A 20,580-nucleotide genomic window follows, 5' to 3' on the forward strand; every position below is an offset into this window, starting at 1 on the left:
CCTGGTTCGAATCCAGGCTGTATCACAACCGGCTGTGATTGGGAGTCCCATAGGGCGGCGCACAATTGGCCTAGCGTCGTCTGAGTTTGGCCGGTGTGGCAGTCATTGTAAATAAGAATTTGTTCTTAACTGACTTGCCTAGTTAAATATTACCTAGCAGCTTGTTGGCCATTATCTTATCGGCATTTCTCAATGCAAAGCATGCGAATGTATCCAACTGGTATTTACGACTTCACAACTGTTAATTACATGGCCATCCTCATATTCGTAATCATATATGTACATTGACAGTTGATAGTTGGGTCGGATAAGTAGATGTTGGCAAATACCTATCTCCCTGCACTTTTATAGACCGACAGCCGCGGAGGGGTGTGTGTTCCATCTGTGTCTCCTCAACTTGCAGTGGGCGGAGAATTTTGCTATCAGTCAGAATGCGAGTTGGCGTTTCATCTTTTTTTCCTACCCTCACCCGTTTGTTAGATATTAAGCACATTGATAGCTTGATAGCAAACGTCCTTGCCATGTGATTTATCATAGAAGCATGCTAACGTGAATGACCACACCGAAACAGAAATGAAAGTGATCGGGTGAAATTATGAAGCGAGTGGACAGAGACATACAGCTTTACTCTATCCAATCAGAACAGCAGGATCAATATACAGCCCACCCTTCTCTTTACAGACAGGCAAACTAGCCAGTATTTAGATGATGTAGCAGCACCTCACTTGACTGACTGACAAGAGAAAGATGCGTTTCCGATCACGGATAATAAAGAAAGACTCGGATCATAATCGTATCAAGAGAATTGCTCATTTCCTTCACCATACTAGCTTGTTCGACTACTCGGCACACCTCTAGTAATAACCACCTCCCACTTGGTTATGAATGCAGCATAAATTGACGGAGTAATGCTGCATTCATGTAAAGTGGTAAGTACCAGTTGTGAAGTCATAATACCAGTTGATGCATTCACATGCTCTGAACTCGTTGAGAAACTGCAACTGGCTAAAAGCCAACAAGCTGCATCAACCATGGACATCATGCTTGAAAACAAATTATAATGTTACAAAACCATATTAATAGATTACTTTTTATAAATAAGGTTTTGTTGCACTTAACTGCAGAAAATGCTGTTCTGGAAGTAATTTTCTTAGTAGATGACGACAAAGGTCAGCATGTGGGAGAAGTCTGAGCTCAGGGATGATACACGTGTTTTCCTCTAGTAATTACCAGTTGGAGGGGACGTTCAAGAGGATGTTTTTTCCCAGTCGTACATGGCAAATACAACCTTCCCACTTGGTTATGAACGTAGCATTAGGCTACAACTTCTGTCATCGCACTGTTCAATGATTCTGCTTTTTCGGTCGGTGAGGAAATATTAGGGTGAAAGGTTAGGCAACGTTATAACTCCAATGCCAGTAACAAAGCCCACAGTTCCCTTCCGGACACTGCAACAGATCGGTTACTATACCCAATCCTGAGATCCAACGACAAGCCAACTTTCTCCAGCAGACTTGGGCGAGCCTGAACTGAAACAGGAGACGCGCAAGCACGGACCAAACGGTAAAGTAAACAGACATATCAACACTTTCTACCCTAATATTCAGTGTTTGTCTAGTACAAATGTTTATCGAATTTACAAGTTCCGCGTTTATAAGACGTTGGCCTACACTCATTCAGTCGATTTCGCGGTGGCGTAATTACGCGTTTACTAACGGATGTCGTACGAGTGAGGATTCGCTTTAGCTAAAAGTAGGACTAGTCCCATTCCGTTATCTGGCTGCTTGGATGAGATGCTTACCAGCACGCATGTAGTTTACGGGCGGGTTCTTCCGCTCCTCGCCTTTTTGTTGTTGCTACTGAAGTAGATCTATTCCGCATGTTGACGCCTGAGAAACGCTGAATTAACAACACATATTGATCAGTTTAACATTAAGCATAACGGCTAGCATAGAATAGCTTGGTCGTCTGTTTCAAACCAAGAATTAAACTTCAACCACAAACAACGACTATAGGAATAGGAATAGGTTGCATGTTGGCTACAGTTGGCATACAAACAGATCTGGGACCAGCCTTGGGTTGAGTTGTCTTGTCTGAACACGTGCATATATTGCATTCCATAAAAGCCCATTCATCACAACTATATTTAATTCTGAACGGCTGCTTTAGTTCATTGCCGAGGTGTGATTTCTCTGTATGAAGTGGACATTCGAGATCAAAGTCGTTACAGCCACCTATAAAGTAACCCATAGCAACACTGTTGCAAAGTAGCTGAAATGAAGCTGTCTGAAATCCACAGTGGCAATGCTTAGATCTATTCCATTCAATTACCAAATACTTTAATGGAAAACATAGATGACAATATTTAATCAGCTTTACACATTGAAATATAGCTAGGTAAGGAATGTACTCGATGTACATGGGCTGCCGAGTGGTGCAGTGGTCTAAGGTACTACATATCAGTGCAAGATGTGTCACTACAGTCTCTGGTTCAAATCCAGGCTGTATCACATCAGGCCGTGATTGGGAGCCCCATAGGGCGCCGCACAATTGGCCCAGCGTTGTCCGGGGTAGGCCATCATTGTAAATAAGAATTTGTTCTTAACTGACTTGCCTAGTTAAACAAAGATTCAGCCAGAAAATAAAATGTAGAGTGTGAAGACTAGGATAGCTGGACATACTTCTGTTTCATCAGGGGCGCAACTTTCACTGCGGACAGATGGGGGCATGCAGATATTTCAATTTTTCCACCCCGGTTTTATAATTGGAAATGTGATACAAAACGAGGCAAAAGTGTGCTTTAGGACAATGCGGACGTCTCCGAGCGGTCGGGTAGGCTGTTAATAATATATGTATTGTTATGCCCCCCCACTTCTAAAACCAAAGTCGCGCCCTTGAGTTTTATGCTGCAATAATCAGCATATTCAGGTAGAATCAAGTAGATTCATTTGAATTACAATAATAATACTTTATTGTCCATTAGTAGTAGTGAATGAAAATGTATTTTGCTCCCAACCCAAAGTAGCTTATTCTGTTTTTATGTAATAACAATAGTTTTCATGACCTGCCCTGAGTAAACATGGCTAAACAATAGTTTTCATGACCTGCCCTGAGTAAACATGGCTAAACAATAGTTTTCATGACTTGCCCTGAGAAAACATTGGGACAAACGACTAAACGACTATAGGAATAGGTTGCATGTTGGTTACAGTTGGCATACAAACAGATCTGGGACCAGCCTTGGGTTGAGTTGTCTTGTCTGAACACGTGCATATATTGCATTCCATAAAAGCCCATTCACCACAACTATATTTAATTCTGAACGGCTGCTTTAGTTCATTGCCGAGGTGTGATTTCTCTGTATGAAGTGGACATTCGAGATCAAAGTCGTTACAGCCACCTATAAAGTAACCCATAGCAACACTGTTGCAAAGTAGCTGAAATGAAGCTGTCTGAAATCCACAGTGGCAATGCTTAGATCTATTCCATTCAATTACCAAATACTTTAATGGAAAACATAGATGACAATATTTAATCAGCTTTACACAGTGAAATATAGCTAGGTAAGGAATGTACTCGATGTACATGGGCTGCCGAGTGGTGCAGCGGTCTAAGGTACTACATATCAGTGCAAGAGGTGTCACTACAGTCTCTGGTTCAAATCCAGGCTGTATCACATCAGGCCGTGATTGGGAGCCCCATAGGGCGCCACACAATTGGCCCAGCGTTGTCCGGTGTAGGCTATCATTGTAAATAAGAATTTGTTCTTAACTGACTTGCCTAGTTAAATAAAGATTCAGCCAGAAAATAAAATGTAGAGTGTGAAGACTAGGATAGCTGGACATACTTCTGTTTCATCAGGGGTGCAACTTTCACTGCGGACAGATGGGGGCATGCAGATATTTCAATTTTTTCCACCCCAGTTTTATAATTGGAAATGTGATACAAAACGAGGCAAAAGTGACCATGCGGACATCTCCGAGCGGTCGGGTAGGCTGTTAATAATATATGTATTGTTATGCCCCCCCACTTCTAAAACCAAAGTCGCGCCCTTGAGTTTTATGCTGCAGTAATCAGTATATTCAGGTAGAATCAAGTAGATTCATTTGAATTACAATAATAATACTTTATTGTCCATTAGTAGTAGTGAATGAAAATGTATTTTGCTCCCAACCCAAAGTAGCTTATTCTGTTTTTATGTCATAACAATAGTTTTCATGACCTGCCATTGAGTAAACATGGCTAAACAATAGTTTTCATGACCTACCCTGAGGAAACATTGGGACAAAGTCGTTTTCATGACCTGCCCTGAGAAAACATTGGGACAAAGTCGTTTTCATGACCTGCCCTGAGTAAACATAGCTAAACAATAGTTTTCATGACCTGCCCTGAGTAAACATGGCTGTGATAGGATTTATTAGCATATGCACAAAGGAATGCAAATATTTACGCTGTGAACTTCAACCCAAGACACACAACACATGTTCTAGATCTCCCTCTGTCTCTCATACACTCAGACCTCTGTCTCTCTCATACACTCAGACCTCTGTCTCCTCCTCTTCCCTCCAGCAAGTCTCTACAGATCTACTGTTTTTGACCAGAGGAGCAGAGCACCATGGTTGTGTCCAAGGCCTGGACGTTACGCCAGCACTTCCAGGGTTTCCCCAAGGCTAGTGACTTCCATTTGAGGGAGGAGACGCTGCCGCTACCCAAGAATGGACAGGTGAGGATAGGATAGGATAGACTTTGAAGGGCAATTCCACCATTTTCCAACCTATCTTTCATCATATGCAGCACAATAACAGTGTCTACTACATATGTGGAAATTTTGCATTTCTATGTTTTGTAGAAAAAAATATAACTTTAAAAAGTTCTACTCGATGACATCATCAAAAGTTAATCTAGAAGAAAAACAAACACACACCTATTTAGGCGAGGTGCTGGCTAGCGGTGCTGGCTAGCGGTGCTGGCTAGCGGTGCTGGCTAGAGGTGCTGGCTAGCGGTGCTGGCTAGCGGTGCTGGCTAGAGGTGCTGGCTAGAGGTGCTGGCTAGAGGTGCTGGCTAGCGGAGTAGAAAACTTGAAAATAAAAGAGAGCCGCACACTCTAGGAGCTCAGATGCAAAAATTTAATTACCAACGTTTCGACAGCCAAGCTGTCTTCATCAGGGTATCGTCACAAACACTGCGGGATGACTCGTTTATATAGTGTCAAAAGACACAGGTGCCTGTAACACACTATTTTCACATGTAGACACTGTTGCTGGAGATAAAGAATATGATAAAGAATATGAAGTTGAAAGTGGCGGAATTGCCCCTTAATGTCCCAGAGGGGAAAATTGTCTTGGCGCCCTACCGGAAACTGCATCATTGTTCCATGGCACTTGATATCTGTGTTAAAAAACACGTGTTTTCTTTGCAAAATGGTGTCCCCTTAACAAATTATACATTTTTTTAGCAAAATATTTTCAGTTGCAAAATGTTTCGCTACGGTGTGTACTAATGAATAGACGACTGTTCAGGTGCTGTTGGAGGCTGTGTTCCTCAGTGTGGACCCTTACATGAGACCCTACAGCCAGACGATGATGAAGGAGGGAGACGTTATGATTGGATCACAAGTTGCCAAGTAAGGGTACATTATGGGGGAGGGAGGCGAGCATGTGGATGCAAACACATACTAGACTGACTGACAGTCATGTTGACACACTATAGACTGACTGACAGTCATGTTAACACTATAGACTGACTGACACTCATGTTGACACACTATAGACTGACTGACACTCATGTTGACACACTATAGACTGACTGACACTCATGTTGACACACTATAGACTGACTGACACTCATGTTGACACACTATAGACTGACTGACACTCATGTTGACACACTATAGACTGACTGACAGTCATGTATAGACTGACTGACACTCATGTTGACACACTACAGACTGACTGACACTCATGTTGACACACTATAGACTGACTGACACTCATGTTGACACACTATAGACTGACTGACAGTCATGTTGACACTATAGACTGACACACTCATGTTGACACTATAGACTGACTGACACTCATGTTGACACACTATAGACTGACACACTCATGTTGACACACTACAGACTGACTGACACTCATGTTGACACACTATAGACTGACTGACACTCATGTTGACACACTATAGACTGACTGACAGTCATGTTGACACTATAGACTGACACACTCATGTTGACACTATAGACTGACTGACACTCATGTTGACACACTATAGACTGACTGACACTCATGTTGACACACTATAGACTGACTGACACTCATGTTGACACACTATAGACTGACTGACACTCATGTTGACACACTATAGACTGACTGACAGTCATGTTGACACTATAGACTGACACACTCATGTTGACACTATAGACTGACTGACACTCATGTTGACACACTATAGACTGACTGACACTCATGTTGACACACTATAGACTGACTGACACTCATGTTGACACACTATAGACTGACTGACACTCATGTTGACACACTATAGACTGACTGACACTCATGTTGACACACTATAGACTGACTGACAGTCATGTATAGACTGACTGACACTCATGTTGACACACTATAGACTGATTGACAGTCATGTTGACACACTACAGACTGATTGACAGTCATGTTGACACTATAGACTGACTGACACTCATGTTGACACACTATAGACTGACTGACACTCATGTTGACACACTAGACTGTCTGACACTCATGTTGACACACTATAGACTGACTGACACTCATGCTGACACACTATAGACTGACTGACAGTCATGTAGAGACTGACTGACACTCATGTTGACACTATAGACTGACACTCATGTTGACACACTACAGACTGACAGTCATGTTGACACACTATAGACTGACTGACACTCATGTTGACACACTACAGACTGACAGTCATGTTGACACACTATAGACTGACTGACAGTCATGTTGACACTATAGACTGACACACTCATGTTGACACTATAGACTGACTGACACTCATGTTGACACACTATAGACTGACTGACACTCATGTTGACACACTATAGACTGACTGACAGTCATGTTGACACTATAGACTGACACACTCATGTTGACACTATAGACTGACTGACACTCATGTTGACACACTATAGACTGACACACTCATGTTGACACTATAGACTGACTGACACTCATGTTGACACACTATAGACTGACTGACACTCATGTTGACACACTATAGACTGACTGACAGTCATGTTGACACACTATAGACTGACTGACACTCATGTTGACACACTACAGACTGACTGACAGTCATGTTGACACACTATAGACTGACTGACACACATGTTGACACACTATAGACTGACTGACAGTCATGTATAGACTGACTGACACTCATGTTGACACACTATAGACTGACTGACAGTCATGTTGACACACTATAGACTGACTGACACACATGTTGACACTATAGACTGACTGACACTCATGTTGACACACTACAGACTGACTGACAGTCATGTTGACACACTATAGACTGACTGACACACATGTTGACACACTATAGACTGACTGACAGTCATGTTGACACTATAGACTGACTGACAGTCATGTATAGACTGACTGACACTCATGTTGACACACTACAGACTGACTGACACTCATGTTGACACACTACAGACTGACAGTCATGTTGACACACACACTCACCTCTCCCTCTCTCTCTCTCTCTCTCTCTCCCCCCCTCTCCAGGGTGATCCAGAGCTATAACCCCAGCTTCCCGGTGGGCTGCCATGTGGTCAGTGATTGTGGATGGAGGAGTCACTGGGTGTGTGATGGGGCAGAGCTGACCCCTGTGCTTCCTGACTGGCCCCAGGACATCCCCCTCTCCCTGGCCCTGGGGGCCATCGGCATGCCTGGGTAGGATGGATGGATCTCTCTCGATAGATAGATAGATATGCAGACTGCCCTGTGTGGTTGAGAGGTGTGTGATATACAGTAGTGGTTATAATAGTGCTGATGGTGATGATGATATCTCTCTCTAGTCTGACAGCTCTGTATGGACTAGAGGAGGTGTGTGAGATAAAGAAGGGGGAGACTCTTCTGGTGAACGCTGCAGCAGGAGCCGTGGGCTCAGTGGTGGGACAGATCGCCAAGATCAAGGTACAACATTCCCCCAACGTTCCCAGAGCGTTCCCAACAACGTCTCAACAGTGTTAGTTACTTCCTGAAGATGAGGATAAGTTGTGTTCTACATTCCATGTGTCTCTGTGTGTTACCAGTGACTTTCATAATGTATAGTGAGTCTGTGTGTAATAAGGTCTGTGTGTAGCTGGTGTAGAGAGTCAGGCGCATTGAGTAAAACACATATTTACTCATAATATTCACAACATACAACATAATAAACCGAGCCCACAATAACGGATCGTAATACAATAAACAACAACTCACAAACAAACATTTTTATTTCATTTTGTTTTTCACCTTTATTTAACCAGGTAGGCAAGTAGAGAACAAGTTCTCATTTACAACTGCGACCTGGTCAAGATAAAGCAAAGCAGTTCGACACATACAACAACAGAGTTACACAGGGAGTAAAACAAACATAGTCAATAATAAAGTAGGAAAATAAGTCTATATACAATGTGAGCAAATGAGGTAAGATAAGGGAGGTAAAGGCAAAAAAAGGCCATGGTGGAGAAGTAAATACAATATAGCAAGTAAAACACTGGAATGGTAGATTTGCAGTGGAAGAATGTGCAAAGTAGAAATAGAAATAATGGGGTGCAAAGGAGCAAAATAAATAAATATAGTAGGGGATGAGGTAGTTGTTTGGGCTAAATTATAGATGGGCTATGTACAGGTGCAGTAATCTGTGAGCTGCTCTGACAACTGGTGCTTAAAGCTAGTGAGGGAGATAAGTGTTTCCAGTTTCAGAGATTTTTGTAGTTCGTTCCAGTCATTGGCAGCAGAGAACTTGAAGGAGTAATTGGCTTTGGGGGTGACCAGAGAGATAAACCTGCTGGAGCAGAGGTTAAATAATGAACATGTAATTGGGGAATAGAAACCAGGTGTGTAGAAAACAAAGACAAAACAAATGGAAAATGAAAAGTGGATCGGCAGTGGCTAGAAGACCGGTGACGTTGACCGCCGAACGCCACCCGAACAAGGAGAGGGACCGACTTTGGCAGAAGTCGTGACACTGTGTGTGTGTGTGTCCGTCCTCAGGGCTGCAGAGTGGTGGGCTGTGCGGGGACAGATAGCAAGGTGTCCTATCTAAAGGAGCTGGGTTTTGACCAGGTCTTCAACTACAAGACTGCCACCTCTCTGGAGGAATCACTCAGGGAGGCCGCGCCACACGGATACGACTGCTACTTTGAGAACGTGAGGTCACTGCACCACTCGCACACACACACTCTTTGTGTGTGTGGACATGCGTGTGTGTGGACATGTGTGTGTGTGGACATGTGTGTGTGTGGATTTGCGTGTGTGTGTGGACATGCGTGTGTGTGTGTGTATCAAAGCTCAATCTCTCTCTCTCCGTCCAGGTTGGTGGGAAGTTCTCCAGTGTAGTGATGCCTCAGATGAGAGAGTATGGCAGAATAGCTGTGTGTGGAAGCATCTCCATGTACAACGACACCACACCACAGACAGGTATACTGTCCACACCACAGACAGGTCTACTGTCCACACCACAGACAGGTCTACTGTCCACACCACAGACAGGTCTACTGTCCACACCACAGACAGGTCTACTGTCCACACCACAGACAGGTCTACTGTCCACACCACAGACAGGTCTACTGTCCACACCACAGACAGGTCTACTGTCCACACCACAGACAGGTCTACTGTCCACGCCACAGACAGGTCTACTGTCCACACCACAGACAGGTCTACTGTCCACACCACAGACAGGTATACTGTCCACACTACAGACAGGTATACTGTCCACACTACAGACAGGTCTACTGTCCACACCACAGGTCTACTGTCCACACCACAGACAGGTCTACTGTCCACACCACAGACAGGTATACTGTCCACACTACAGAGAGGTATACTGTCCACACTACAGACAGGTCTACTGTCCACACCACAGACAGGTCTACTGTCCACGCCACAGACAGGTCTACTGTCCACACCACAGACAGGTATACTGTCCACACTACAGACAGGTATACTGTCCACACTACAGACAGGTCTACTGTCCACACCACAGGTCTACTGTCCACACCACAGACAGGTCTACTGTCCACACCACAGACAGGTATACTGTCCACACTACAGAGAGGTATACTGTCCACACTACAGACAGGTCTACTGTCCACACCACACACAGGTCTTCTGTCCACACCACAGACAGGTCTACTGTCCACACCACAGACAGGTCTTCTGTCCACACCACAGACAGGTCTACTGTCCACACCACAGACAGGTCTACTGTCCACACCACAGACATGTCTTCTGTCCACACCACAGACAGGTCTACTGTCCACGCCACAGACAGGTCTACTGTCCACACCACAGACAGGTCTTCTGTCCACACCACAGACAGGTCTACTGTCCACACCACAGACAGGTCTACTGTCCACACCACAGACAGGTCTACTGTCCACACCACAGACAGGTCTACTGTCCACACCACACACAGGTCTTCTGTCCACACCACAGACATGTCTTCTGTCCACACCACAGACAGGTCTACTGTCCACACCACAGACAGGTCTACTGTCCACACCACACACAGGTCTTCTGTCCACACCACAGACATGTCTTCTGTCCACACCACAGACAGGTCTACTGTCCACACCACAGACAGGTCTACTGTCCACACCACAGACAGGTCTTCTGTCCACACCACAGACAGGTCTTCTGTCCACACCACAGACAGGTATACTGTCCACACCACAGACAGGTCTACTGTCCACACCACAGACAGGTCTTCTGTCCACACCACAGACAGGTCTACTGTCCACACCACAGACAGGTCTACTGTCCACACCACAGACAGGTCTACTGTCCACACCACAGACAGGTCTACTGTCCACACCACACACAGGTCTTCTGTCCACACCACAGACATGTCTTCTGTCCACACCACAGACAGGTCTACTGTCCACACCACAGACAGGTCTACTGTCCACACCACACACAGGTCTTCTGTCCACACCACAGACATGTCTTCTGTCCACACCACAGACAGGTCTACTGTCCACGCCACAGACAGGTCTACTGTCCACACCACAGACAGGTCTTCTGTCCACACCACAGACAGGTCTTCTGTCCACACCACAGACAGGTATACTGTCCACACCACAGACAGGTCTACTGTCCACGCCACAGACAGGTCTACTGTCCACACCACAGACAGGTCTTCTGTCCACACCACAGACAGGTCTACTGTCCACACCACAGACAGGTCTACTGTCCACACCACAGACAGGTCTACTGTCCACACCACAGACAGGTCTACTGTCCACACCACACACAGGTCTTCTGTCCACACCACAGACATGTCTTCTGTCCACACCACAGACAGGTCTACTGTCCACACCACAGACAGGTCTTCTGTCCACACCACAGACAGGTCTTCTGTCCACACCACAGACAGGTCTACTGTCCACACCACAGACAGGTCTACTGTCCACACTACAGAGAGGTATACTGTCCACACTACAGACAGGTCTACTGTCCACACCACACACAGGTCTACTGTCCACACCACAGACAGGTCTACTGTCCACACCACACACAGGTCTACTGTCCACACCACAGACAGGTGTTCTGTCCACACCACAGACAGGTCTACTGTCCACACCACAGACAGGTGTTCTGTCCACACCACAGACAGGTCTACTGTCCACACCACAGACAGGTCTTCTGTCCACACCACAGACAGGTCTACTGTCCACGCCACAGACAGGTATACTGTTATTTATTTGTATTTCTGGGCCGTATGTACACACCTATGTGATCTTACTGTATCTGTGGAACTGGATCCGTATATCTGTACATGTTAATATTTGGCTACTGTATGTGTTTATATTTCAGGGCCGTATGTACACACCCATATGATCTTCAAGCAGCTGAGGATGGAGGGCTTCCTGTGTGCTCGCTGGAAACACAAACACCAGCAGTCACTGAGGAGGCTGATGGCCTGGATGACTGAGGTACAGAGAGAGGGTTCTACTAGCAGGGTTCTATTACTATTGTTCTAATACCAGGTTTCTATTACCAGTGTTCTATTACCAGGATTCTATTACCAGTGTTCTACTACTAGTGTTCTACTACCAGTGTTCTACTACTAGTGTTCTACTACTAGTGTTCTATTACCAGGGTTCTATTACCAGTGTTCTACTTCCTGGGTTCTACTACCAGTGTTCTAATAAGTGTTCTATTACTAGTGTTCTACTTCCTCGGTTCTACTACCAGTGTTCTAATAAGTGTTCTATTACTAGTGTTCTATTACCAGGGTTCTTCTACTAGTGTTCTACTACTAGTGTTCTAGTACCAGGATTCTGTTACCAGGGTTCTACTACTAGTGTTTTACTACTAGTTTTCTATTACTAGTGTTCTATTACCAGTGTTCTATTATTAGTGTTCTATTACCAGTGTTCTATTATTAGTGTTCTATTACCAGTGTTCTACTACTAGTGTTCTATTACCAGTGTTCTATTACCAAAGTTCTATTACCAGGGTTCTATTATTAGTGTTCTATTACCAGTGTTATATTACCAGTGTTCCATTACCAGTGTTGTATTACCAGTGTTGTATTACCAGTGTTGTTTTACCAGTGTTGTATTAGCAGTGTTGTATTACCAGTGTTGTATTATCAGTGTTCCATTACCAGTTTTGTATTACCAGTGTTCTTTGACCAGTGTTGTATTACCAGTGTTATTTTACCAGTGTTATATTACCAGTGTTGTATTACCATTGTTCCATTACCAGTGTTGTATTACTAGTGTTGTATTATCAGTGTTCCATTACCAGTGTTATATTACCAGTGTTGTATTACCAGTGTTGTATTACCAGTGTTGTATTACCATTGTTCCATTACCAGTGTTGTATTACCAGTGTTGTATTACCAGTGTTGTATTACCAGTGTTCTTTTACCAGTGTTGTATTACCAGTGTTGTTTTACCAGTGTTGTATTACCAGTGTTGTTTTACCAGTGTTGTATTACCAGTGTTATATTACCAGTGTTATATTACCAGTGTTCTTTTACCAGTGTTGTATTACCAGTGTTCTTTTACCAGTGTTGTTTTACCAGTGTTGTATTACCAGTGTTGTTTTACCAGTGTTGTATTACCAGTGTTCTTTTACCAGTGTTGTATTACCAGTGTTGTATTACCAGTGTTCTTTTACCAGTGTTGTTTTACCAGTGTTGTATTACCAGTGTTGTATTACCAGTGTTGTATTACCAGTGTTGTTTTACCAGTGTTGTATTACCAGTGTTGTATTACCAGTGTTTTATTTCCAGTGTTTTATTAGCAGTGTTCTGCTACTAGTGTTTTATTAGCAGTGTCCTGCTACTTGTGACAATATTGGACTGGATGACTGATGTACAGGGGCAGGGTTCCATTACCAGTGTTTCAATACTAGTGTTCCATTACCAGTGTTCCAATACCGGTGTTCCATTACCAGTGTTCTATTGGCAGTTTTCCATTACCAGTGTTCTATTGGCAGTGTTCTACTACCAGTGTTCTATTATTAGTGTTCTACTACCAGTGTTCTATTGGCAGTTTTCCATTACCAGTGTTCTATTGGCAGTGTTCTACTACCAGTGTTCTACTACCAGTGTTCTATTACAATTGTTCCATTACTAGTGTTCTATAACCAGTGTTCTATTACCAATGTTATTTTACCAGTGTTCTATTTCCAATGTTATATTACCAGTGTTCTGTTACCAGTGTTCTATTGGCAGTGTTCTATTACTAGTGTTCTATCACCAGTGTTCCATTACCAGTGTTCTGTTACCAATGTTCTTTTACCAGTGTTCTATTTCCAATGTTATATTACCAATGTTATAATACCAGTGTTCTGTTACCAATGTTCTATTGGCAGTGTTCTATTACTAGTGTTCTATCACCAGTGTTCCATTACCAGTGTTCTGTTACCAATGTTCTTTTACCAGTGTTCTATTTCCAATGTTATATTACCAATGTTATAATACCAGTGTTCTGTTACCAATGTTCTATTGGCAGTGTTCTATTACTAGTGTTCTATCACCAGTGTTCCATTACCAGTGTTCTGTTGGCAGGGGCGGCAATTAGTCTAGTGGTTAGGGTGTTGGGCCAGTAACCGAAAGGTTGCTAGGTCGAATCCCCGAGCTGACAAGGTACAAATCGTTTGTTCTGCCCCTGAACAAGGCAGTTAACCCACTGTTCCTAGGCAGTCATTGAAAATAAGAATTTGTTCTTAACTGACTTGCCTAGTTAAATAGGTCAAATAAAACATGTTAAAAAGTGTTCCATTACCAGTGTTCAGGATGCAATAGAAACCAATCCAGTTAAGATTCCTTGTGAAGATAGTTTTATAGAGTCATGTGAATCCATGAAAATAGTTGGTAATGATGATGCTGACGACGAGGAGTGGAGAAGGAGGAGGAGAATAAAATGTTTGTGTTGATCCTTCAGGGCAAGCTGAGATGCAATGAACACATCACCATTGGTTTCAACAACATGCCTGCTGCCTTCATGGGCATGCTACAGGGAGACAACACCGGCAAGGCTGTGGTCAAGGTGTGATGACGTCACAATCAACATTACACTCCTCCAGAACATCTGGCTAAAGCATTCCAGAACACTCAACATCATACACTCCAGGTTCTAGAACCAGAATCTGTTTCACCTTAACATTCCAATATCCTTCATGAAAATCACTCAAGTGTTCTGTTCCATGTTTATTCATAGACACGTTCAACAGACAGCTAGACAGGTTTTGATCCAGTGTAATTCAACAGAGAGCTAGACAGGTTTGGTCCAGTATAATTCAACAGACAGCTAGACAGGTTTGGTCCAGTGTAATTCAACAGACAGCCAGACAGGTTTGGTCCAGTGTAATTCAACAGACAGCCAGACAGGTTTGGTCCAGTGTAATTCAACAGACAGCCAGACAGGTTTGGTCCAGTGTAATGCTATTAACTAAATAAACATGTCTTCACAATATAATGTTTATAATACATCCAGCCTACTGATCATTTACTGTTTCTACACCAATAACGTCATATTTGACTAATTACCAGACAGTCCCCACAACCGTGTTTATACTGTCCTTAACCCAACACCTAGCAATCTCATAACCTGGTCTATACTGAGTTTATACTGTAGTGACCTTAACCCATCACCTAGCAACCTCATAACCTGGTCTATAATGAGTTTATACTGTAGTGACCTTAACCCATCACCTAGCAACCTCATAACCTGGTCTATACTGAGTTTATACTGTAGTGACCTTAACACAACACCTAGCAACCTCATAACCTGGTCTATAATGAGTTTATACTGTAGTGACCTTAACCCAACACCTAGCAACCTCATAACCTGGTCTATACTGAGTTTATACTGTAGTGACCTTAACCCAACACCTATCAACCTCATAACCTGGTCTATACTGAGTTTATACTGTAGTGACCTTAACCCAACACCTAGCAACCTCATAACCTGGTCTATACTGAGTTTATACTGTAGTGACCTTAACCCAACACCTAGCAACCTCATAACCTGGTCTATAATGAGTTTATACTGTAGTGACCTTAACCCAACACCTAGCAACCTCATAACCTGGTCTATACTGAGTTTATACTGTAGTGACCTTAACCCAACACCTAGCAACCTCATAACCTGGTCTATACTGAGTTTATACTGTAGTGACCTTAACCCAACACCTAGCAACCTCATAACCTGGTCTATACTGAGTTTATACTGTAGTGACCTTAACCCAACACCTAGCAACCTCATAACCTGGTCTATAATGAGTTTATACTGTAGTGACCTTAACCCAACACCTAGCAACCTCATAACCTGGTCTATACTGAGTTTATACTGTAGTGACCTTAACCCAACACCTAGCAACCTCATAACCTGGTCTATACTGAGTCTATACTGTAGTGACCTTAACCCAACACCTAGCAACCTCATAACCTGGTCTATAATGAGTTTATACTGTAGTGACCTTAACCCATCACCTACTGTAGCAACCTCATAACCTGGTCTATACTGAGTTTATACTGTAGTGACCTTAACCCAACACCTAGCAATCTCATAACCTGGTCTATACTGAGTTTATACTGTAGTGACCTTAACCCAACACCTAGCAACCTTGTCAAAGGTTTCATATCTCTTGGTGTAACTACTAAGGTGTTGGGTTGACAGTTGCTGGATGAGGGACTTGTCCCCACATTCACTACAATACATTACACAATGGTGTACATGTATTCTTCACTACTAATATAACACCTGCTAACTTCTATTATATATTTAGTGCACTAGATTACATACATTTCTGATATGCCAGTTTAATTACAAATAAAAACAAAAGGCTTAAAACTTGAAATGTATATCCAACACAACTCCATAAGATGAGGTGTCCCATCAACCCACTATTTATACATTTACTTTTGATACTTAACTATATTCAGAACCAACTACTTTTTGACTTTTACTCAAGCAGTATTTTACTGGATTACTTTTATTTGAGTCATTTTCTATTAAGGTATCTTTACTTTTACTCAAGTATGAAAATAGGGTACTTTTTACACCACTGGTGCCATCAACCCACTCCCAAACTCCCTCTGTATGGCTGAAGTCCAATCCAGACCTCCCTGCTCAAGCCATGGATATATATACCTGTCATTTTGGCACAAGGAAAATATAACGCATCCAGGTAGACTCCGCGAAATGACGATGCCACGGACCGGAGATATTGAGATTAACGAGATGCAACACTTCGCAGTCAAACACAGTATCTGCGCATGTGCACAGGTTCGCATCACGCTGTTTAAAGTGTGGTATCCAGGGCACCAAAACAGCAGAGAATAACGCTCTTAGTTGTTGTTGAAATTGACCCACTATGCGGTTTACTTTCTGCATCTACGTCATATTGCTGAGTCTACTTTTTTAGTTAACAATTAACAACAAAAATGCTTTCAAACCATTTTTCTGACACATTCAATCACATAAATGCATTTTGTAATTATAAACATAAAAATAAACATTTAGTATGAGACGCAGTGTAATGATGTTAGGAATGGAGGTAGATATGTGGATTGTGCCACAGGTTGCGTGCCAATATCTCCCTTCTCCTGTAGTGTGCACTTGTTCACTTCACTTCTTGGATACCTCATTTGCGCACACTGTATATAGACTTTTCTATTGTGTTATTGACTGTATGTTTATTTATTCCGTGTGTAACTCTGTGTTGTTGTTTGTGTCGAACTGCTTTGCTTTATCTTGGTCAGGTCGCAGTTGTAAATGTGAACTTGTTCTCAACTGGCCTACCTGGTTAAATAAAGGTGAAATAAAATGTAAAATTGGAAAGAAAATGCCAGGTATGGAAACTTCTTCCATGGCCTATGCCTAAACCAATCCAATGCTTTTAAACTTGTCGGGAGGAGAGAGAGATTGGGACGAATCAAGTCTATTTCCACATCTCGCATCCTACCACTAGGGGGCAGCAGCAGCCAGGGCCAAGTTCCTGTTGGACTGGGCCTTTAAGAAAGAGATTTCGCACCAGGTTTAAGGTCAATTCCATTTCAATACAGTGAATAAACTGAAATACATTTTCCTCAAAGCTTGTTTATGTAATGAGAATGTTGAAATTGGAAGTTGGAGTTGTCTATGTAATGAGAATGTTGAAATTGGAAGTTGGAGTTGTTTATGTAATGAGAATGTTGAAATTGGAAGTTGGAGTTGTCTATGTAATGAGAATGTTGAAATTGGAAGTTGGAGTTGTCTATGTAATGAGAATGTTGAAATTGGAAGTTGGAGTTGTCTATGTAATGAGAATGTTGAAATTGGAAGTTGGAGTTGTCTATGTAATGAGAATGTTGAAATTGGAAGTTGGAGTTGTCTATGAGAAGCAATGTTAAATAGGAATTTCTGTTTATTTCTTGAATTGACTGAATGGATATGAAGCGAAGCCAGTTCATGAAAGAAACCTGAATGTGGTGACATCAGTTGATCGCATCAGCAGATATTGTGCCAATTGGATTCACACTGTACTTACATGTGGTCTATTCTACAGAACAGTTCTATATTATTAACTTAATATGACACTTCACTCAGGCTCTGCTCCTTCAGGGTAGCTCACTGCCAACCTCCAAGACTAGGCATTGTAATGTTTTCTAAGAAATGGTTCAACGTACATGTGGCGTTTCCTTTTTTAAATGGAATTGATCCCAACCCTGTTGCTCTCAGGCATGGATGATTGACAGGTAATTACTGATCAGAGAAGCTATATGAAAGTAGCCTCCCAACCCTGTTGCTCTCAGGTGTGGATGATTGACAGGTAATTACTGATCAGAGAAGCTATATGAAAGTAGCCTCCCAACCCTGTTGCTCTCAGGCATGGATGATTGACAGGTAATTACTGATCAGAGAAGCTATATGAAAGTAGCCTCCCAACCCTGTTGCTCTCAGGCATGGATGATTGACAGGTAATTACTGATCAGAGAAGCTATATGAAAGTAGCCTCCCAACCCTGTTGCTCTCAGGCATGGATGATTGACAGGTAATTACTGATCAGAGAAGCTATATGAAAGTAGCCTCCCAACCCTGTTGCTCTCAGGCATGGATGATTGACAGGTAATTACAGATCAGAGAAGCTATATGAAAGTAGCCTCCAAACCATGTTGCTCTCAGGCATGGATGATTGACAGGTAATTACTGATTTGAGAAGCTATATGAAAGTAGCCTCCCAACCAGGTTGGTTTGGTCTGGATAGTCTTTTTGTTTTCCTTGTTGTGATTTTGTTGAGCTCTTGGGATGGCCAACTGAAGAGCCTCAACGGGCCTCCATTGGGCCACGGTGAGTCGTGCGTAGACTGTCTCTCCCTGTATTCTGCCTAACTCTCTGGCTGTGAGAGAATCCCAAATGACACCCCATTCCCTTTATAGTGCACTACTCACCAAAAGGACTGCAATACAAAGGGGATAGGGTATCATTTGGGATTCTATCTCTCCCTCTGAAATATAATACAACCATTAAACAACTACATTCACTTGCTAAATAATATCTGCTTTTCAAAACAGTTGAATCTAATCACTACCTGTATTAAAGGTCACCAGGGGTCGTGACCTGTTTGTTGCAAAACCTTAGACACTGTTTTGATAACTGATGGTTATTTATGATCCAACCCTTCATTCTGGTATTGCCTCCACAAACAGGAAGTGAACAAGATAGGAGTTAAAATGTAAACAGTAACATTCACTCTGTCTTAAAAGGCACAATGTCTTATTGACACCAGTTCTTCTTTCTTCAAGTTTAGGAGTAGACCTTTAAAATGTACACTGTAACATTCACTCTGTCCTAAAGAGGCAGAGAGATGTCTTGTCCTTCTAGATTACAGATGTTATGCCCCTATTTATTCACACTTTTTGACACACAGTATGAATACATGATTGTGTGTCAGCTTGTGCTGCAGACAGTAGTCAGTCATGTTGCTCCTGGTCACGTGATGCGGCAGCCCAACCTGCGACTTCAACAATCAGTGTCAGCTCTCGGCCCAAGAGGGAATTACCTCCTTATCTAATGAAGAAGTTGGTTTCTCCTGTGGGAGACTCAGGTTCAGATCAGTGTCTTTGTGTGTGTGTGTGTGTCTGTCTGAATGTGAACATTTGTTTCTCTCCTACCTGTAGTTCAGAGTACCATTCTATCAAATCACACCAGTCTTCAGACCATCATTAACATACAGTAGAGAGTTCATTAAAAGTACCTATGAGAAGCCTATTTCTCACAGATCCATTCTTGTGAAAATGAACATCCCAAATCCCTCCATACGCCTTGGCCTGACGATATGTAATAGATTTCCCCACAGTTCTGGTACGTACCACCACCAGGCTCTCCACTCCACCAATACCTGCAGTAGAAACAACAGAGTTAGACTGACCACTCTCTAAGAACCTAGAGTATGAACAACACAGAGTTAGACTGACCACTCTCTCAGAAAGAGTATGAACAAAACAGATAATCAGTCCTACTCCTTCCACTGTGGTCAGTGTTATTAGATCAGTAGTCTCTTACCTTGGGGTGGTCAGTGGGGTGCCGTCCACCCATTTCCAGGTCCCCTCAGTAACAGAGTCAGTCAGACTGATTTAAACCCATTGATGAATGTCTGTTGTTGAGGAACAGAAAAAACATTGTTACTAACACATGATGGACTAATAAATAGAGTATCTCTCTCTGTCTCTCACCTGTTCCTCTTCACTGTTAATGATCACCAGATCTGCTCCTCTCTCCAGACAGTCCTGTCTACTCTCCTCCCAGGATTTATCCTCAGTAGAGAGGTAGTAACAGCTGCAGCCAAACCTTCTCCATCCTTCAGGACA

At 42.8% G+C, this 20,580-nt stretch overlaps 1 protein-coding gene and 1 long non-coding RNA gene across 6 annotated transcripts; one reads left to right on the forward strand and one right to left on the reverse strand.

The window, feature by feature from the left end:
• The first annotated feature begins 698 nt into the window (after window positions 1–698).
• Window positions 699–15,216, forward strand: LOC110513699 (prostaglandin reductase 1). 5 transcript variants are annotated; one of them, XR_016483954.1, is made up of 10 exons: window positions 701–929; window positions 4,570–4,723; window positions 5,520–5,623; window positions 7,785–7,952; window positions 8,078–8,195; window positions 9,261–9,416; window positions 9,581–9,686; window positions 12,087–12,205; window positions 14,672–14,972; window positions 15,010–15,216. XR_016483954.1 is itself a non-coding variant. In XM_090188019.1 (9 exons), exons 2-9 carry the CDS (start codon window positions 4,616–4,618, stop codon window positions 14,780–14,782), a joined length of 990 nt encoding a protein of 329 aa, XP_090044145.1. In that variant the 5' UTR covers window positions 699–929; window positions 4,570–4,615; the 3' UTR covers window positions 14,783–15,216. The 5 variants fall into 5 exon arrangements, 2 of the variants coding, with proteins under 2 accessions (XP_090044145.1, XP_090044144.1); XR_016483952.1 differs by having other exon boundaries at window positions 924–1,563; XR_016483953.1 differs by having other exon boundaries at window positions 924–1,563; window positions 15,046–15,216.
• Window positions 15,217–19,357: 4,141 nt separating this feature from the next.
• On the reverse strand, window positions 19,358–20,366 carry LOC149980324 (uncharacterized). The gene is made up of 2 exons (XR_016483958.1): window positions 20,276–20,366; window positions 19,358–20,111 (listed from the first exon to the last, which is right to left on the reverse strand). It is a non-coding gene; the product is annotated as an uncharacterized LOC149980324 (long non-coding RNA).
• Window positions 20,367–20,580: the final 214 nt, after the last annotated feature.

Source organism: Oncorhynchus mykiss, chromosome 10 (assembly GCF_057628025.1).
Source record: "Oncorhynchus mykiss isolate SJ-2025 chromosome 10, ASM5762802v1, whole genome shotgun sequence".
Taxonomy (NCBI): Eukaryota; Metazoa; Chordata; class Actinopteri; order Salmoniformes; family Salmonidae; genus Oncorhynchus; species Oncorhynchus mykiss.